At 37.0% G+C, this 22,254-nt stretch overlaps 1 protein-coding gene across 1 annotated transcript in view; it reads right to left on the reverse strand.

The window, feature by feature from the left end:
• The window catches only part of CNTN1 (contactin 1), a 261,654-nt gene that overhangs the window by 31,122 nt on the left and 208,278 nt on the right, over positions 1 to 22,254 (reverse strand). The window contains exons 16-20 of the mRNA XM_032999800.2: positions 19,923 to 20,043; positions 15,236 to 15,394; positions 11,812 to 11,961; positions 8,192 to 8,262; positions 1,535 to 1,769 (exon numbers count right to left, since the gene is read on the reverse strand). Coding sequence (XP_032855691.1) covers positions 1,535 to 1,769; positions 8,192 to 8,262; positions 11,812 to 11,961; positions 15,236 to 15,394; positions 19,923 to 20,043 — 736 coding nt within the window. The remainder of the gene's footprint in view (positions 1 to 1,534; positions 1,770 to 8,191; positions 8,263 to 11,811; positions 11,962 to 15,235; positions 15,395 to 19,922; positions 20,044 to 22,254) is intronic.

Raw genomic sequence — 22,254 nt, forward strand, 5'->3', positions numbered from 1 at the left:
TGCATCTCCCATTATTTAGCCACAAATGCTTCTATCAAGTGTCTGGACTTCACTAAAGTCTATGTTAGAACATCATCAGCCACTGAGGTGACTTCTTTATCTGGAAGCTGGCACTACTGCACATTTGCTTTTCCTCTGTTGGCTAAAGTTACTAGGCTCTGCCATGTCTATGTACTTAGAGAGTTACACAAACACACTGCCATCCCTGACATGGTTAGTATAATCCTAACATAAACACGTGGGAGTTTATCAGTCAGCTGTTGATAATGTCTCTGAGAAAGGATGGATACTAAAATGTTATTTGGCAGATATTCTTTTATTACACCATAGTTATTTACTAACTAATTTATATGATTGAAAGAATAACTGTTCTGTTGCTGCAGCAGCTGTGGAAGATGGTATCTTAAGGTACACTTTTCTGAGAAAAAGGATTAGTATTAACCTCTTCAGATGGCTAAGTATTGATAGTTTGAATCCTGAATTATCAGAAGAAACAAAAAGACTATCTTATCTTTTCTCTGTGTGTGGGCGATTTGTGTGCAAAGTTCCCCTTAGTGCTAGTGGGAATCATGAACATAAATCTTCCATAAAGTACACAGAGTAAAGAACAGAGTCGGAAGTGTGAGAATGTGGCCTTGTTATCGTATCCCTTCTCTTGGCTCTTTGGTCTGGATCTGTTGGCTTTCTGAAAGAGATTCTGCTCTATGGAAAGAAAAATATGAGCAATTCTTTGGGTTTCTGGCAGAAATTAATAAATCACATTTTTTAAAAACAGGCTTGAGTGATTATGTTAAAATTAGGATGCTGTATATATTTCTTCTGATTTAAGGTAAACCTTATAGTAATTTCTCTCTCCTGATAAGTTTGAAAATGTCATTTAAATTTCAATCATGAAGATCACAGCATGTGAAATAATACCAGTAACAACTAAGAAAAAGATTTTAGTGAAATGTCAGAGGTTTTCATTAAACTATTCACTTGATAGCTCTAACATCCAAACCAGAATAAAGAATGTGGCAGGGATAATTTATATTAGACTCTAAATATGCTGGAAATATAACTAGATACAACTGAACTATCATTCCTTCACAATTTTGGGCTAAATTCTGATACTCATCTACTAGAATAATAAGCTTTAGTGTGGTCTGTTAAGAAGAAAAAAATTACACATATGTCAAATACACAGAGACATTGATGGATAATGACGTAAATATTTTAGGCAAGCAGTATGAAGATCAAAATTTCTTGTTTTAAATTCTTAAATCTTTTAACAAGCTGTGTGAAGAAATTTGAATGCTCCTGTGTATTGCTCATTGACAGCAGTACAACCAAGTGCTCTGCATCACACAGAAATCAGAGTCCGAATTTGTTTATTCAGAACAACTGCAAGTGTTTTGTGTGAGCAATAAGCACCCTCCTTGCTGAAGGTGTATGTTGCTATATAAATCAGTGTCAAGGACCAAGTTCTCTCCACTGATGCTGGTAGTGCTGAACTGGACACATAGTGTAAAACTTATCTGGAACCTTTACTCACCATCTTGTGCTGAATAAATGACAGCAGTGAGGCTGAATGGTCCATCTCCTTTGTTGTTAAAAGCTTTCACTTTTACTTGATACTGGGTTGAAGGTGGCATTGATTCATCCTTGTGGACATACCGGCCAATTTCAGGATTAGTAACTGTAACTCTTCTCCATTCTTTCTCACCAAATGGCTTGAAAGCCACTATATAACCAAAGTTATTGCCATAGTGGTATTCTCTTGACAAGGGCTAAAGAGGCAAAAGATAAAACATTTTGTAGCCAACTATACAAATGGATCTCTAATGAAAAATACAGAAAGCATCAATATGTGCCTTGTAAAAACAGTGAACTGAAGTTCTATTTTCTCCTGGTTTGCTTCTACAGTTTGCTACCACACCCCCCACTACCCCCCTCCCCCTTTAAAAATATATCATCTTCATCATGTAGATCTGCAGTACTAGCTATCTGCTACTAAAACATTTTAAGGTATTGTTCCCCATCCAAACTCAGTGCAAGGCACATCATGTTATCTCCTACAGAAAGAAACCAGAAATTATTGTGTACTAAAACTGTTGTCAGCTGTAGCTAGGAAAAAAAGGCTTTCTTAAGGCGTGATAGTGAATATGTAACATAGACATACTATGCCTATATAATGGTCCATGTGCATGTGTGGAGATACATATTCTTGCAAAACAGAGAGATAAGAGAAAATTTATGTGGCTGGCCCAAATTATATTAATTTACCTAAAGTTGGCCACCTAGGCAACTGGTAAAGCTAATGAAGAGAGATGGACACATTCAAAGAATGAAAGGATGATTCATCCTAACACTTTTCATTGATGATGGAGGGAGCCCACTTTCTGGTTTAGGTTATCTAACTAGCTTCTAATTGGTAAAACTTTAAGTAAAATGACTCCCACTTTCAGCATGTGAATTAAAAGTGTCTATCCAAAATATTTCTTAAAACTACAATTGATTTTATACCTGGGAATACTGGAAAAATACAAAATTATGGAAGACAATCTGCTGTAATGAATTTTGCTTAATTTACCAAAGCTCTACATTCAGTGATCCCTCCTCAGTCCATGGAGCCTTTACCACAACAATCAGTCAGTGCACCCAACAGGCCAAAATCATATCCTTCATCAGTACATCTGAAGGCTGACCAGAAGCATAGTTTAAATATAAACTTCCTGCATCACCTTTTCCCATACTGTAAACCTCACAGAGGTGAAATAGCTTATCTTGAGGCAAAAGTCCTGGAGCAGTGCAACAGAGAGTAGTTATTTTCCTTAGGTGTTTGCCCACTACTGTAGCACTTCAGCAAACGTGTGGAGATATTCTGAGCAAGAATTTATGAAACTTAGATGTTAATAGTGGAACAAGACAAAAAATCTCCAAGCTCACAAATTTTGATGTTTGCATTTGTTTGAAGCTAGAATGAAACTCCAAAGATTCTCTGAGAAAGAAAATTCTGGTGAAAACTCACTGAATTTTTTGAACAGTAAAACATTTAAATTTTGACTTCAGAAACATATGGATTAGAACACCAGTATACATAATGCAACAAGAAAAAAATAAAGGCAAACACAGATGTCAGAACTCGAAATTTGAAAAAATGTCTATAAGGACATGTGAACAATGATGGAACTTCTTTTCTTCATGGCAAAGCTTCCGAAAGAAATAAGACCAAAGGCTGGGACTTCTGACTTTACTCAGCTTAAGGTTAACTACCCCCTGTCCCGGGTACACCAGCTATCGGATCCCATTGCATCCTGTTTTCTCTGTAGCTGCTGTGAAGTTCCACCACTCTGCAACATCAGTGCTAAAGTCACAAGAATAACAAAACAACAATATTAAAAGCAGGCAGTGTTCCACTGGTTGAGAACAGAAAGCTGGTTCTAGATGAAGTTCCCCAGACACCAGTGCTTCAGCATTGGACCATCACTGGATACAAGCAAAAACCAAGCTGTGGGAGTAAGGCCCAGAATCCAACAGGATTTACCATCTGCAGAATTCAGTAACCAGTAGGTTTCTTCTTGCTTGCTGTTCTTTTTTCCCCATACTTAACTGCATCTCTAGCAGAACAGTGGCTCAGTTCAAGCAAAAACTGGAACGTGGCCTCAGCACACCATGACTAGGGTTAGGGGACCCATCTAGAACATGTGATATGTATGGACAGTCTTCTGGACAGAGTGCCTCGTTTCCTGGGTGGGTGCTCTAACCATGACTCCATGTTGCAGAAGACAACTCTGATGCAGCTGACTGTAGGTCTCTACACACAGAACTTCTTTAGCTTTCCTGGGCAACAGAGGTGAAATGCTGATATATGTCAAATTTGGATTATAATGGAGCTTTAGACAGTGGAGAGATACCCATCTACCTACAACATGACTTCTGAGAGCACACAAATGACTTAAGTATAATTGGCAATTAAGATGACTGCCAACAGAAAAAAAATCGAGAAACCCCTCATGCCAAAAGGAGATGGATATTTGGTCTCTAGTTGTGACACTAACCACAAGCCATTAGGTGAAGACTAACTACAAATCAGCTGTGAAAAAAACAAAACAAAACAAAACAAACTAGATAATCTGTGCTTAATTCTTTGTGTCAGGCATATTCTGAGTATACCTAATGGATGAGGTATAACTCATGTCATAGCTTGTTTTCTAATTCAGATCTGACTGACCATCAGGTAAAAATCGGATATCTGGTTTCCCAGAATAGCTAATGTACCTTCATGTACTAAAGTTTAGGTTCATAGGCAACCGTGCAATTCCAAAAGTAGATTTCACAGTCTTGGTCACCTTTGATAGCTTGTCTTCTGAATCTATCACCCTATGTAGATGCTTATAATAAACCAGAATTCTATCTCATATGTCAAAGTAAGCATCCTGGATGCAGCCCTAGTCTCAGAATGATTTTCAGCCAGAGCAAACTTTAGAATACCAAGACTGTCATTTAAAAATTATATTCTGGAAGGTCTTTGTCCTGGGTTTGAGTGAGTGGTGGGGTTTTTTGGTAGCAGGTGAGGGGCCTATAGGGGCGGTCCCCTGTGAGAAGCTTCTTGAAGCTCCCCCAGCTCCAAGTCAGCTCCACCTCTGCTCGAAAACTGAGCCAATCAGCTGTGCCTCTGCGATAACGTATTTAAGAAGGGACATGGTGACGAGCAGTCAGACTTGTGAGGAGGAGTTGCTGCAGCTGCATGAACACCAAGGTCAGTGGAGGAACGGAGGAAGAAAGGGGAGGGGAGGTGTGCCGGAGCAGAGACCCCCCTGTATCCTGTGGTGAGCCAGCAGGGCGGCCCCCCCTGCCACCCATGAAGATCTACGGTGGAGCAGACATTGATTTATGGCCTGTGTTTTTTATGTCTGGCTGATCAAGGTGCTGTGACCGAAGAAAGCCGGGGTCTTGTGGGAAAAGGTAGCCCTGCTGCTGTTATTCAGTGCTGGGAGGATTGCAGCATGTGGGGGAGTCCCACGCCAGAGCAGCTCGGTAAGGGTTGCAGCCCATGGGAGGGACTCACGTAGGAGAAAGTTTGTGGAGGACTGTCTCCTGTGAGAGGGGGACCGTGATGGAGCAGGGGGAACAAGTTCCAGAAGCTCCCCCCACCGAAGATGGAAAAAGTGGCAGCACTGACTGCACCCCCCATTCCCTGCCCCTGCACTGCTGGGGGAGGAGAGATATCGGGAGCAGAACTGAGCCCGGGAAGAAGGGAGGGGTGGAGGGAAGGTGTTCTCAAGATGTGGCAATGCTTCTCACTGTCCTACTTTGTTAAGTGTTGTTAGTGTCTGTAATAAATGTATGTTCTTTTTTTCTTCCCCTAACGAGTCTGCCTTTTGCTTGTGCCCATAAAGGGTGACTTTTTCCCCATCCCAGTCCTATCTCGAACCCCAAGCCTGGCTCTCTGTCCCTTCTTATTGCTGGAAGAGAAGGGAGAGAGAGTGGCTGTGTGGTGGTTGACTGTTGACCAGGCTCAAACCACGACAGTCTTAAATATAATCTTGAAAGCAGCTTGCCCTCCAATGGCTGCACACAATAAGTAGGTGTAAGTAGGTGAATAGTTTGCAGTACCCACTAAAAACTTTGAAAAACAAAATGGAATAGGGAAAAACAAATGGAGAAAAATTAGGAAGAATGGGCACGCCACTCCTAGCTCTCTTTCTCAGTTCTTCTTTCAAAACAAGACTCAGAAGGGCTTTGATTGCATCTCTGGCTGTCTCATTCAACCTCGCTTATGAATCATAGCAAAAGCTGAAAGGGGCTTGGCAGCAACATTTGAACCTGCCATACCTTTTGTTCTTCTCTTCTTAATTAAGGACAATTTTGAGTAGCATATGCAAATGTCAGCACATTTTGGGGGAATCAATATACACCTTCATCTTAGCTTTACAGATAGATATATCGTTGTCTGTCAGACAGGGTCTGTAAATTTAATGCCTCTATTCAAAAACACTTACTAGACATAGTAGTGGAAGATACTTGGGAAGTAAGTATTTGAAGCTGTGCTTAATTTGTCTGACTAAATGAGCTACACTTGACAGAACAGATGCAAAAAGCATGGCATTAGGTAAGGAAAATAGTTGGAATATAAATCTACTTGGGGGTGTAGGAAAGACTGAAATGATCTTGTACTTCAGATCTTGCATTAGTCACTATTCTCCTGGCTATAATTTTATTTTTTTCATTTGGTCATAGTGAAGTTTTTGCTGTATTGAAAATGCCATGAGTATGGGTCTTTATATGCAATGTAAGAAGTAGCTCTGTAGTTTGTTAAAGTCTTTATAAGACAGCACTTGTGAAGAAATAAAAAAATAATCTAGGTCTTGTGCAACTGTCCATTGCATGTGTTCTTATTTGACTTTTGCTCTTCAAAAATAAATAAAGATCAGAATCAAACCAATTAGGCTACATCTACTTACTAATCTATTGTTAGTGGAACTAAGAAATAAACTTTTCAATACATTTTAAGAGAAGTGTAGATCTTCCTTTTTCAGAAACTGACAAACTTTTTCTTTAGATATATTCATTGCTAAAATATTTAGGAAGACTGAATAAGTATTTTGAATTGAAAGTAAAACAAATAAAACAAAACCAGGAAATCCCAAATGTTTTAGCCCAAACGTATGGCTGACTATTTCTGTGTCATACTTGAGAACTTTTCCAAAGAAGTATGATCAAACTTAAGTAAAAAAGGAAGGAAATATGCATATGGATTAAGATTTCTATGTTCATAAGGAGGATCCCTACAAAACAATGACAAAGTTGCTGTTGGAATTATGTCATCTTTACATTACTTCCCACAAGAAAAAGCACTCTTCATAGAGGTAAATAAGCTGCTACATCTGAAACTATTCGCCAAAAGGCAATGGTGTAATGTACCTTATGTGCCTCATAGTCTTATGAAGGTGAACAGAGAGGTCATTAGCAAGATAAGCTTGGTTATTTTTTCAAGCATAACATTTAATCATCTTTCTTTGCCAGAGGTAATTCTTCTGCAACTGTTTTTGCTGAATACTGATAGGGTCTGACATGAGTCAGATAGCTTTTTTTTTTCTTATTTTCTCCTCCCCAGCTTTCCCAAATACCCTTCAGAAGACTTCAACTCTCTCTTCCATGCAACTTTTGCCTACACAACTTTGTTCATAAATTCTTATCCTTTCTTGTTCTGGATTTTGTTTTCTTCCTATCTTCTTGTCTCTTTTCCTTTCATCCCCATTTCGGAAGCATTTTTTTCCCCACTGTATAGGTAATTTTTAAAAAACATTGCTTCAATACCAGAATGAAGACAGTATTTATATATATAGCTATATATACAAGACTTTTTCAAGACAAAATATCATGGACTGAATACCTACAGTACACCAGAGATGAATTTTTCAAAAGACTTTGTTTACTGAAAAGATTTTTGATAACACTAAACTTTTGAACTTACCATTACATTATTTTTGTGATTAACATTTTATCTCTGTTTCTCTCCCCATTCTTTATTTTGCTTAATATATAATCATTAAAGAAAAATTAATGGCTTGAAGGGAAAGAACAACATCATCATTATGTGGATACCAATGAATGGCTAAATCGTGGTATGAGGCAACATTATTTTGTGTTACCAGACATATTGGTATAAAATAAAACTAATAAAATGTCAATATACAAGAATTTCCTTAAAACTCCGGTTAATAATTATGACAGGCTAGCTTATAGAATAGTAATGCATTTTCTTATTTTTTTTAATAAAGCTTGTAAATCTGTGCACAGCACATTAAAGTTATATTTAAGATGTTATACTTTTAGTTGTAGTAATCAAATCTGCATGCTATTACAATTATAAATTAAAAAAAGGCTCAGAGAAATATACAATACGCAGAATTTTCAAAAGCAGTTACATCAATGCATTATCATAGTCAGCATGTTTCAATCTCTTTGAAACATACTCAGAGAATGTTTTAGATCATATTTTAGAAATGCCCAATACATAAACATCTAAAATATCATCTTCATCATTCCTTCTTACATATTTTTGAGAGAAGTCTGCAAAGCTACATATACTGTGTACAAATCCTGCTCTCACAGAAGCCAGTGAAAAAACATCTATGGGTTTCAGGAGGAGTAAGATCAGACACAAGGAAGTATAGGTTTTGTGCCATCTCTTTGAAATACCTACCATCCACGTTATTGTCAGCTCTCGATTGCTTCCCCCGCCTCCTCCAACATCAGAAGGAGCCACATTAGGAGCTAGAAAAATAGAGTAGACAAGAAAAATGACTACAAAGTATGTAGTCAGTAAAATTATCACTATTTACTTTTCCTTTTACCAGCAGGGCCAATGAGCACACGTGGCACACACAATTAAAATAATGATAGTCTGTAATAGCTGTGAGAGTCTATGGTCTTGCCAAGATTAATGAATAGCTGCTGCTGCAGGAAACATGCCAGTTCTAACCGTAGCTAGCAATCATTCTTTTCAACCATATTCTCTACAAATATTTAATTCAATATTTAGAAACAGAACACTCCCCATACATCTTAAGAGACGTACTGTGTATTGTTCTTGTGCTTCCTCAGACATCGGTATGCCAAGGGCTCAAGAACCCAGGACTTGCACATGTATTTACCTTATCAGACTTCAATTAATCCCACCTACTTCAATATATTTACTCACAGTGTGCAATGTTAAACCCATGGGTATATCTTTGAAGCATTGGCATCCTAATCTTATTCTAGATTAGAGGCACATGTCTCCTTGATTAGCATGTTCAGAATGGGTAGACGCTCAGAAGCAGAGCTGGCATTGCACTTAGTAAGTTACTAATTGCATTTTATACAGATATTCTGTGTAATGAAATAAAATCTGTTGATCTGTCATTAGTACAGCTGAGTGGTAAAGCAAGATACTCTCAAGGACTCCATTAAAAAATCAGTCCTGTACTCGCATTTCTGTAAGACTCTTTGCACTAAGTGTGAGGATTCTATTGATATCCTCTATGGTGTTTGTGCATTTATTTGTTGTCACTCAATACTGAGGATACACAAAGTACAACGGAAAACTTAGGAAATGATGGCGTACCTATGGTGCATTAAATATACCCCAGGTGGTGATGCATTAGCTACATGACTTATCTACATGAACATGTACTTTGTGCCAAAAATTCTTATATGATTAGACATTTTTTTCACTAATCAGTGAATGTCACAAGACAGTAACGGGGTACTCCCTAAGTGCTCTTGCACTATTTAAGATGTTTGCTGAGGCCTTCTCTGAGGCTCAGCTGAAGAGAAACACAAAGCAGAAAAGAATGATTGTGTTCAGAAAGGATAAAAATATGAAACAATAAATTTGAAATTGAAATCAGCATTTAGTGCATGGTTTGCATTACTTATTTGCAGCCTTCCAGAAAAAGAAAGAGTGAAGAATGGGACTAAACATACATATCATGACAATTCAAAAGGAAGTTTGAACTTATTATTTGACCTTCTTATTACTGAAATACACAGTAGTCACACTATCTGTTATAAGCATGTAACTTTAGTGCTAAGTTAGAATCAGAAGTTTGCTAGAATGCTTAAGTATTCAAAGATACACAGGCTTCCAAAGAAGAGAAAAAAGACTAATGTCTTAAAAATCACCCTTTTCAAAAGAATCTCCCTCATTTTCTCAACCATTAGACCCAGGCTTCTCTCTCCATTAAGATCAGGTTATAAATTCAGACAGCTATACTTAGACAATTACTCTAATGCATCCAGAAGCTAAAATACATAAAACCAGACTGATCCACTGTATTTCAAGAAATCACTGTGAAATGTGTTATTGATGAAGCAAGCAGATTTCATTAAAAAGAAAAACCATAGCACACACATTCTTAGCATGCTAATAAAAATGTTACTGAAATTACAGTTATCTACAAGAAGAGAGACTTCAAAACTGAAAAAGACACTGATAACACTTGAGTTTAATGTATTATTTGTCACTCATACAGTACAACAAAGACACGGCACTTTGTTGCTGTTTAATACAGAACAAATGTTTAAAATAACTACAATGTGTGTATATGGGTTGTTGTTTGTGCAGTCAAATATTTACCTTCTTCAGATTTACATGAAAATGCACATGCAGTACTGGTTCTGTAGTACCCTGGAAGTTGACAGTAAACCCAAATCCTATTGTTGCTGCTCTAAACAAATCCCAGCTCCTGGCAGGAAATGCACTTGGGCACAGAAACTCATCTGCAGGCTGTTACTGATTTACACCCTATTCTGGCATGGCAAAAAATGCTGACTGATGTCTAGGAAGACTACAGCAACATTTTGCTTTGTTTCACCATAAATGGCTCACAGTCTGCCAGAGATGACAATGGTGCTATGCACGGAGAATCAGACAACAGACTAAACAGACTACCTCTTGCAAAAGCGTCGCATCCTGCCGCAAAACTGGAGGATATGGCATTTGTTGGGAGACTACAACAAATACAATGAGCACAGCACACTGCAAGCTGCAGGACACTATCAGTATTCCACCTGTGAGCATTATTTCCCCTCCCTTTCTGTCTCTTTTCTGACATTTCAAAAATGTCTATTGTGCACCAAGCACTCCAAGAAGCATGTGTAGATTTCTCATTTAGATTTCGGGGCCTTCAAATACAGCCATTGAGTCATAAAACATATGATGTTAAAAGTCAAATTTATAGGCAGTAATTTCCTTTTATTTTAGTATTAAAGTTCTGTGGCCTTTCCTTCCCTGTCCAAATTAATTTAACCAAACTGTATTTCCTTTCTCCCTAAGCAAGAAAATTTTTAATGGATCAAATGTTGGTCTTTTTTAATAAATGTTTTGAAATTTGCAATGCAATTACATTTTATTTTGAAAATACTATCTAATCAAAGCAATGACCCAGAAGGTATAATGGCAAAAATTAATTTTTACTTTTTGGTTTTGCATTTTTAGTTTCAAATCTCCAGCTATGGGACAACAATCATAAATATATCTAGGCTGCACATGGGTGCTAATATGTGTTAAGGAGCACAGAATGGTATATAGACTTTCCTGGATAGTCTTTTCGCAGTGATACATTACCTCCTAGAGCCCTGCTGTTATCTCTTTTATACAAACAAGAATGTATTATCTTGAATAGTAACATCTAATTCCTCATTTTGGAGAACTCATTTTAAAAAGGACACGCCTGAGCCTAAAGGATATCCTTAAATATGCTCTGAGATTTTAACACTGAGCAATTAGACTGATAAGGGCATATGTTGTGTCAGATAATGTCACATCTTTGGTGTGGAATAAGAAGACACAAGACCAAACCTTCAGTCACAGAAAAACGGCATTGTGTAGTACAACACACATCCTGTCATGTATTTAGTTAGAACACAAACCAAAGAGCAAATGGTCTTTTTCCTTGTTAAACACATGCATGTTTTTCCCCAAGTCCTGTACCCTGTGGTGTACAGAATGCATGGATGTGCATGCATTCATACACACACAACCTGACTGATAAATACAGTGGGCCACCTCTGAAAGATACATTATGATTCTGTTTCACAATGGAGGCAAATTTGCCGTTTGTATCACATTGCTTCTTTCCTGTCTGTTTTGATGCTATCCCACTGGCAGAGTCTGGTATTTGCTTACTCAAATCTATAGTAGTGGGTGGCTGAAAGTATGTTCTCCAGACTTACATCTCATAAAGTGCTTTTTTCAAATAAAAAACAAAATTACAAAGTTGATTAATAAAAATGTGAAAATAAGAAGCATGTGAAAAATGAAATTTTCTGTTTACATACGAGCGCCTTCGGTTCTAATTCTCTGTGATGGCATACTAGGCTCTCCTGTCCCCAAAGTGTTTGTTGCTATTATCCGGAACTCATATTCCATCCATGGAATTAAATCAATCACTGTAGCAGATTCCATATTTCCTTCAATATCTGATGGTTCTAAAGAAAATAAGAAATTGCTTTAGAAAACAGCATTTTTACAACAAGGTCAGCCAACAGTGTGGTTGATTTCAGCAAAACTACCAGTATTCTGAACCACGCATAGTCAGCTGAAGGAAACTTGATGTTGTGCATTAGGAATACCACATTTTACAATGAATACTCGGGGCAGTGACTGAGAATTTGGAAACTATGACACTATCTTGGATAAACCTTTATAGGCTTGTAAGTTTTAACTGGATGTGAACTAGCAAATGAAGTACAGGTAGTTATGAGGTATCTTTACTAATTATACATTGTAGTTGTGGAATTCATTTTACCTACAGACAAATACAATGAGAAATGTGGAATGTAAAAACAGTAAAATAAAAATGCATGATATAGACTAGGGCTAGATGTGTGCAAATATAGGGTTTGATCAATTGATAAAGAGTGGTTTATAAAATGTGGTCATATTTTTGGTGCACCTCATTAGTAAGCATGGTACAACTTACTACCTAGTTCTGATTGAACAAGGGTAAGTGCTCTTGTAATTCTTGCAAAAAGACTTATTATTTTCATAAGGATAAGCTTCTTTGCCATAAATAAAATGCATAACTCATGACTCTATCTACAAACCACAGACAATAGGGATTGCTTCTAAAGCTGTCTGCAGTTATAGAAAGACAGAGGATTTTCACTTCTTCTGTGGGACAGGAGTTTGTTGAATTAGAGTCTTGAGTTCAGGGGGAGATAAGAAATCAGATACTCTGCACTGGAAAGGCAGCTGACTTGGAATTAAAATATGAATGCTGCAAAAAATCAGGCACAGCACTGTAAGCACTGGATGGTGACACAACTTTACCTAATGAACATTAAATTTTCATTCCAAAGTGAGGCCTTGAAGAAGAAAGAAAACCACTTTCCATTTGCTTTCTATCTGCCCACCACCCTCCCTCATCCCTATGCAATTTTTTTTTTCTGTCCAGGCAGCAGAGCCATTGCAAACCTCCTATGGCATCCAAGCCATGATATAAACTTGGCATTCCTCTTCCTGGGCTACTTTCAATCTCTTAATTCAATCTTACTGTGCCACAAATTCCCAGAATAATTATGAATACTCAACATGATGTGAATCTGATCTCCTTAACTGGAAAGAGCAACATAAATGTAAACAACTTATTACATAACCCATTCATACACTGTGAGGGAGAATACACTTCTTTCATAAAACACACTCAATATTATGCAACCTTAGATGAGTGATTTGGTTTGGGAATAATGGCAGTAGCAATAATAACAACAATATTTCCAAAGTGCAATGCCAAAGTGTATTTTTTTGGTCCACACATAGCAACATTAAATGATAGCCTAACCGCTGATGAGAGATCAATTTGGACTGTTCATCATTCTTCTTTCATATGAAAGTGAACATCATGCCAAACTGGGGGGAGCTCAGAAATTAAGTAAAATCTTGTGGTGGTGCCAGTGATTGTTACTATGGTGATTTTACCTATTTTTTTATGGAATCATCTACTAAACAAAATTACTAAGTGTGGTTCAAAAGAAAAAATAATGATTTTGAAAACACTGGAATAGTTAATTTCAACTTTTCAGAAATGAATAATTTATATCTTTCCTGATAGGTTCTTAAAAAAGAAATTCAACAAGCTAGATTCCTCCCTGTCCCACCTAAGATGTGAATCCCACCGACATGTTACAGGATAAGACTCAAAGTCTGACTGTATGTCTCAATGACTACCTCATTAATTTTGTGAAGCAGAATGAGTTAAGAGATGCAGTGAAGTACATCCCATTGTGCCTATAACACTGCAAATAGGGAAGCTTCCTGAGAAGTGAAAGAAGGTTTCAAGTGTCTGCTCTGAACCAGAGTGAAGATCTGAATCCAAAACTTGTATCTCCTACACACATTTCTAGTTCCAGTAACATGCAGCACAAAAGGAAGCAGTATTAGAGCTACCACCTCCTGTTTATAAACTCTTCCTATATCTTCCTATAACCTTATTTCTTCCCAATTATTTTTTTTTAATTAAAAAGAAAAAAAAAATAGGAAATAAAATGTAATTTATCTTGATAAAAGCAGAGGTTGGTCTAAAAGGATCCTCTCTCCTGCGTATGTTGTTACTGACACAAATCATCAGTTACTTGAACAGCTCTAATTTCTATATTATTTATTTTTTTTAAAGTTCAAAGAAATCTATCATACGGAAACTATTAAACAAGCTATAAGAGAGAAGAAGGGACTATGGGACCTTCTAGTTTTATTTTCCAAGCTAATTCAACATAAGCCATATACTAGTGCTGGCTGTTGGAGGTAATTATATACAATAGAGCTACATATACCACATATTCAAGAAGAGAAATATGATTTAAGGCAGTAGGCCTAGTATTTTTAACATTTTACTCTAAAAATGTAACAGACATTTTCAGGTTAATATGCCAAATTCTATTTCTTAGACATCTATCTCTGTAGTTTCAAAGGACAACTTAAATATAAGACAATAACTGAAACTGTTAATAATCTTAGTATTTAGAAATGCTGAGTATGTAATGCCCTAATTCCACAGAAAAGCACTTAATTTATAATTTATTTTGGTAGCATAATGAATCATATTGATAGGACAATTCTGTATAGCCTGTGGCAATGCTATCCTTCATGAAGCATTCAAAGATACTAGTAGTTTAAAAATATTTTCATAATTTATGCATTTATGTTAAATCTTGCAAAGAAATACACATTAGCATGCACTGTGTTCAGGTAGGTGCCTCCTCAACTGCAATTATGTGGCACAATGATGACATCCAGTGGTTAGATGGATAATCTTAGTTATGTTTCTCAAGGGGCGTCAGTTTTAACATAACTGGACCTTAGTCTGCTCCCAGGAAAAAGCAGATGATTTTAATCCACTTTCTGCATGATAAATACAGAAATTAAGACAGCCATCTGTCATCCGAATTAACCTGTGATTAAATTTTTATGTTTCTAGTAGTTCATATGGAATGTTTCAATCAACAAGGAAAGAGGCCAAACCAGGTAAAAGCTCTGGCCTGTTCTTTTCCATATTTCTTGATATTCAGTTCAGGTCCTCCAAGTGCTGGGAACAAAACTGTTGACAACACACTGACAGGATGGTACCTCCTCCCAAACCCTGTAGCAGACATTAATAGCATCCCTGGTTTCCTTTTATTGTAACTATTTTCTGATTATCCAAGCTTTCTAACAACCAAAGACTTTAAAACCTATTGACTTTATTACTTCCAGCATTTCTCTTACCTGTTTTGGCATCTTTCCACTCTTCAGATAGAAAGGTTTTTGACTGGATAGTGTATTTAGAAATAGGGCTATGATTGTCTGTTCCGCGACTCCAGGTAAGTGCTACAGCAGTGTCTCTAATTTCTTCTACCCTTATACCTCCGGGAGGCCCTGGAGGACCTGAGAAAAAAAGATTAGTAGTTCAATTCACAAATTAAATACTCTAAAAATGAAAGTTCACTAAATTTCCTACTTATCAGATACAAAGTTTTCGAGTCTCACTTTCTACTTAAGAACAAATTGAAAACATACATATACATTTTAATACTCTACACTGATTCAGAGGATAAATACTCTTGCATCTAACAACTACCAAATGAAACTTCCAAGACTTCTGCCTAAGTAGTAATATTGAAATTTTCTTAAGTGAAAATATGATACCTTGAAACTATTGCTGCTCTTTTTCTAAACAACAGTGAATTCAGTCAAAAAAATACACAAAATCTGCCTTCCTAAATTCCACCTAATGATGACCTTATAGCTGTCACACGTTTAATCTACAATTCTCCTTGTGCCATATTGGCCCTGACTGGAATTCATATGGAAGATCTTGTAACTTGTATTGGAGAAAAAACATATCTTGAAAGACATTTCTGTAGACCTCTTCACATTTCTCTTGGCTTTCATCTTATCCCAGTGTGGTAAACCCATCATCAGATTCAAATTTCCTACAGACTAATATAACCTGAGTGAAAGCAGAACTAGACAATGTTTTTCTACAGTTCAACAAAAACCTTTCCACAACAAGAATTTCAAAAATCCATGCCAAAATGTGGCATCCACTATACCCACTGAACTAAAAGCAGTCTTGTGAACTACATGGGTGAAGTCAAACAATCTCTGTGCACCATCTTAACCCCACAAAGACCACCACCAAGGAACACAAGCACTAAGATATCAAAGGTAAAACCTTTTTCATGAAACAGCCATTCCACATATGCCCTTTCAGTCGTGATCATCAAAAAAGACCTATAAAATAATTTCTAAAGAGTATTTTCTTTTTCTTCAGAAGAGAGATACTTGCAAAGATTAATTTAAAAATTCATAGTGCTAGTGAACATAAAAAGTCATGAACTAACAGATGTTGGCTTGATGGCACATTACTATGCTACCAACAACTAGCTAAATCATTACAGGTAGAAGTTGCTTGTCCTAAACTAGTTCACAGTCTCATCTCTATGCTTTTCAAGTATTAAATACTATCTCTGCTCAAACCAACTACTTAAAATAGCTATGTTAAAATAACAGCAATTATTCTTAATCCATATTTGGCTTTTAAGTTTGTTAGTTCTACTTCATATCTGAAGAGATAGGCCTCTACTCCACAAACTTGCCCGTTTTTTCCAGGTGTATCACTAAACCTAATAAATGGTATTACATCTCTGGTTTATTTCGGAACAATAATAACAGACAAAAACTGCTTAAATTAATGCGTCCATTTTAAAAATTTTAAATGCAATTTTTAAATTTTAAAAATTTTCTTCTAATTACTACTAGTCCCACACCTCTATTTTGTGTGGGTAACTTTTTTATTGTTGTTGTGCTGCGCCTTGGTCCCCAGAAGAGAGACTAAAATGTGCAGATCAACAGGCACAGGTGATTTTTTCATAGACTAGAAAGCTAAGAGGAGAGTGATGAAGGCACATACATGTGTGAATATAGGAATCTTCATCTGTAAAAGACATCACAATGTTCAGTAGGCTGTGCTAAAAACCCTCAAACTTATAGTAATTCCGTAACCCAAAGCTTAGTACCTACTTACATACTTGACCTATAGATATTTTCAGATCATTCTTTTCATACTGACTGTTCTGGTTTTGTTGTTATGCTTGTTTTATATAATACAAAGTTATGTGATATATATTAACTGTTGTGTAAAAACAGAGACAATGCATTATTAGAACTACTGAGAAGTATTTACTGATTCCACATTCAGAGATAATAATATGCCAACATGATTCAGGTAATTATCCAGCAATCTGATTGAACAAGTCCCAGAGCATATTAAAAAACTCAACAAGAAATAACAGGATATATTTCTCTGCAGTATTTACAGAGAAACCATACAAAAACAAAGCAAAAACAACTCAACAAAAAGAATGGAATGAGATTTCTACATCAGATCTAAACACACAGTGTGCCAAATGTGTCTTCAGCTCTTGAACTCTTTATTTTCTCCACAAATCTGAGCAAAAAGAATCAAATGAAATTAACTGAATCAAGCAAATACACCACCATATATTGTTGTTCCTCAGTTTCAATTAATTTATCCTTCTAACAAGCAAGCAATATCATTCTCAACTCCAGAAGTATTCAAATTTAGACCAGTTCCTTAAGGAACATATATGCCACTGTTTAAAAAGAAATAATCATGACTACTCTACACATTCTATTGAGCTATGGCCTATGACTTTGACAGTCAAACTCCTGATTGTTTCTTCTCCTAAGATCCGAGAATACCTCCTATTTAGTATCCTTGCAAAAATGTACATCAGTTGACTACTGGATTGCTCATAACCAACTTATATTAAAAGTAAAATCTTGGCATTGAAAACTAATCTACTAATTAGCTGGTTTTGGACCTTTCAAGGTAAGTACTAAATGCATCACTGCATGTGGAAACAGTCTCTTACTCTTCACAGAGGATAGACAAAGTAGAAGTTGTTGCTAAGAGCTGATTTTTAAGATGAAGGTTGTTAGTCAACTCTCCACTCTGGTATCGTGCATATTTGCTAGCCCAACCCTAAGGACTCAGGTACATAAGGCCCGAGAGACTTGTTCTCCTGCAAGACTGTTCACTTTAGAAGCCCTCAAGCTGGAAGGTATGGAAAGGTTCATCAGCCCCAAGATCTCTCTTTCCTTCCTTCTTTAGGAGATTTCTCTTACAGCTTCTCACCTCATGATCAAAGTTTCTGAAAACGGCACGCGTCAGGAAACACCAAGGGCCTGCTGCTCCCCCAGGAAAGCTGAGCTAGGACCCCCGAGTAACCCCAGGGTTGTCAGTTCCTTCAACAATGGGGCACAGTCCTGCAGGGTCTGAATATACCGGGCAGACAGGGGTGCTGATATGGCAGTCCTAGGTACTGCAAGCAGTGAATCAGATGCGTCCAGATGACAAACTACTACATATATCCAAGCAGTCCGTCCAGGAGACAAGCTACCTACAACATAGGTCGGAAGCCCATCCGGGAGGTAGGGTCAGAGACAGAGGTGGAAGCAGACCTGTCTGTAGCATAGCTCTAGTTAGGGCTGAAGGTCCAGGGCTGAGCTTAACGGGGCTCCTATGGGCAGTTGCATGTGTGGGTGTCCTGTGTGAGGCTGATCAGGGCCATTAAGGCCTGTTGATGCATTTAGGGGGCCTGACAGTCTTCAGTGTATTAATATCACTAACAGTTCTCCTGAACACCACAGCAATTTTAGTACTCTAAGACCACACGGGACAATCCATATGAAGCGCTGAATTGTTTTGTTGGCAGACACAATATCTTTAGTGCCTGCAGGGACAGTGGATATCCTTTACTGCTTTATTGATGAGACACTCTGGAACCTAGCTCTGTGTTTTCATACTTCACTGTTGTCTCTTCCTACCAATCTAGTGAAACTATAATGTCCCCTTTCTCATATTCCATCAGATACTTACCTATAAGATGTTGTGTCTTCCACTGACAAAAATTGTAGTGAGAATTACTCAGCACTAAGCAGAACTGTGTTCATCATATTAAAACCTGAATGTTGAGCATAAAATTAATGCTAATTTCTTCAACAACATAACCTGAGATCAATGATTCTCATTATAAGTACTGGGTGAGAAGGAAAATCAGAAGAAATACAGAAATACAGAAATATTCAAGTCCACAACATCCCCAATAACAGAAATTCAGAATCAAGGCACCAGCTATACTTCAGGTGCTATACAGCTCTATCATATAACTGGAACGTGGGGCAAAACATGACAGTAATGTGGGTCCAAGTTTTGTTTGCTTTGAATTGTCAGCATTACAGAGCATTAGCACTTCAGAACATGTTATACTGGAGGCACAAACCAGAGTAAAATGCCCAAAGGACATGAATTAACTCATGTTATTGAAACCATGCACTGTAACAGAACTTGTAGGATACTTACCATATGCGCAAGTACAGAGTTTTGAGACTGCAGTAACACTTAGCAGACATGAATGAATGAGTCAATAATGGGGTGATAACCTTAAGCCCAAATGTCCTGGTTTCTGTCATTTGAAAACTAGAAATCCTTTTAATGTAGGCTTAGTATTATACACAATTATTTAATCCATAAAGCTTTATGAGAAAAATAGAAGTGCCTTCTTAAAAATGTTATACAATGGATACATTGAAATGATACTTAAAATCTATTTTTAATAATGAACACCAAATTAAACTGCCTAAAAATTACTTTAACATAAGGAAAATATCTATAATAAAAAAATCTTTATTGCTTTTCAGGAAAACACACACTTATGTCTGGAGTCCAATGTCTGGAGAAGACTTTAAGGACTTTGCATGCTCATGCACTTCTCATTTTAATTTCTGTCATTTCTTGATGAGAAACAACATATTCTAAGCAATCGTAAACACTCTGCTTGTCTAAGTGAAAATCAGCCACATTTCTGTTTTACCTAGAAAACCTTACCTCTGACCACAAGGTCAGCTGAAGCCGATGAGTTGTCCACAATCGTCTGAGCAGTGCACATGTACCTCCCCGCATGCCGCAGCTGAACGTTTTTAATGAGCAGCTCACCATTGGATTTAATCTGTCACAAAAATAGAACTTAGTGAAGCTGGTAAACATCCCTGTACAGCTATGTGATACCTGTCTATATGTCCCTCTCAACCGATATACAGTGGTTGCTATTTCCAAAAAAACAAGTGCTTACTTCGAGAACGGATCACCCTTAAAGATACACCTGATTTATATGACAACTGTTGAAAGTGTCCTGTGTTTCCTGAGGTACTACTGCTCTTTTCCAGACATGAAAAAAGCAGACATCTTAGTAAACGTTTTTTTAAAAGCCAACATCTCCATTTTACTTTTTGAAGCCCATATATGAACATTAAATTTAGTCAAGAATTTTTTCATAAACAGCAATCAGATGATTTTGCTGCACCATTACTTGATTTTTTATGCATGTTTGTATGATAGCATGTCATGAAGTCCTACTAACAGGGCAGGATACTGTTTGGCTCTTCCTTTACAAGCCTAAATTTACAAGCCTAGAGTACTACAAATGTTTTTATCATAGAGAGGCTACAATCACAGCCTAAATAAAGATGCACCACAGAGATACTAAAATGCCGCAACTGTTAAGAAACAATAATGTTCAACATGTGTCACAGCTCCTTAGAGAAAAGACCACCCCTCCTGCATGCACTGGTGCTGGCAATGGACAGGACAATGACAGTAACCGTGACCCCCATGGTGGGAGGCCAGGCTGCTGTTCAGCGAGGCTTATACCCTCCTCCCCCTCATCATCGTCACAGACCCTAATCCTTCCTCAACACTCTTCACCAATGCTAGACTACTGGGAAAATCTATAGCTATGTTTTCAGATGGCTGTAAGGTCCACCATCTGCTGCTACCCACGGTTCTACAGATAGGCGAACTGAATAAAACATTTTTGTCCTATGACACTTCTGTGAACCCACTGAGTAACTACATGTGCACCTGTAAAACAAGGAGTAGAAGACAGACCACTATATACAAAACAGCTATTCTTAGTGAAAAACAGATTTTATGTTAATATAGACAAAAGTTAAAAATAACACACTTGAAATATTTTGCTCATCTATCTCACATTTTATTCCAGAAGAGATTACAAGGTTCAATCATGGGGTTATACATGTGTTAGTCTTAAAGGTATTTCAGAAAAAAACAAACATTTTCTCCAGAATATATCTGACTGCTTTCATGGAAGTCAGTATTTTACAAAAGATTAGCAGATGTATTTATACCACCTTATATTGAAATGGGGCAACATTCAGATTTCCTAACTCACTGCAGATTGTTCAGAAATAAGTTTTTTTTTTTTTTTAAAAAAGAAACACTGAGATAAATCACTGCAATACCTAAACCTTCACATGCAGGAACAAGAGGAATTCAGATGCAAAATGGTATGTAAAAAAGAAATTGCTAAATATTTAGGTGTAGGAACTAGTGCTATCATCATGGAAAGTTCTAGGGAACAACAAAGACCTTTGATACAATCTTAATTATGTGCTGTCATTAGTGTCTCTGCATTTAGTCATTCTGAAGAAATTAAATAAAGCTATGTCACCCAGTTTATGTTTTCTGACTGAAAAGGAGGGGGGAAGAAAGTAAGGTTAAATCTTTTCCAAATGTTCTGAAACTAGAATGCCAGTTTAGAGTCTATATTTAGGGGAGATTAACGTAGCCAGATAAAACTATCCTTTTCCTTCCCAAACTCCAGTGAGGACTTTGGATGCCAGCTTCAAATTATGCTGGCATAAAATTTCAGCACAAACTGAAATCTCTTAATACCAATTTTTTTGGTCCAACATAAGAATTTACATCTTTAAGAAATTACTGAGGTAAACCATTGATTGGATAAAAGGAGAATCAAACACACATGAAAGAAACTGCTTAATTCCATCTAGCAATATTTCAGCTGTTTGCCTCACAGGGTCAGAGGGAAATGCTGGTTACACTGCACCTTTTCAATTTTTGAGTGACACAAGTGCTGTTAGCATTGATCAAACAGATTAGCTGGATCAGTGAACAACCCAATACTCTTGATATATTTCTCACCATTTCTCTTTTAGCTATTATTAAATTATGTCCAGGTATATATATATATTTTTTTTTTTCCACAATTTTCACTCAAGACTAATATGACAGGGCTTTTAATTATTTAATTTGTGAAAACGCACACAGGATACAGAGATGATGTCAGTCTGGGACAGTGGCATTTCTGTGCAGGTGCCCCCCAAGTTGAGAACTCCAGGGG

The sequence above is a fragment of the Tyto alba genome, unplaced genomic scaffold, assembly GCF_018691265.1.
Source record: "Tyto alba isolate M040663 unplaced genomic scaffold, T.alba_DEE_v4.0 Super-Scaffold_2, whole genome shotgun sequence".
Lineage (NCBI taxonomy): Eukaryota > Metazoa > Chordata > Aves > Strigiformes > Tytonidae > Tyto > Tyto alba.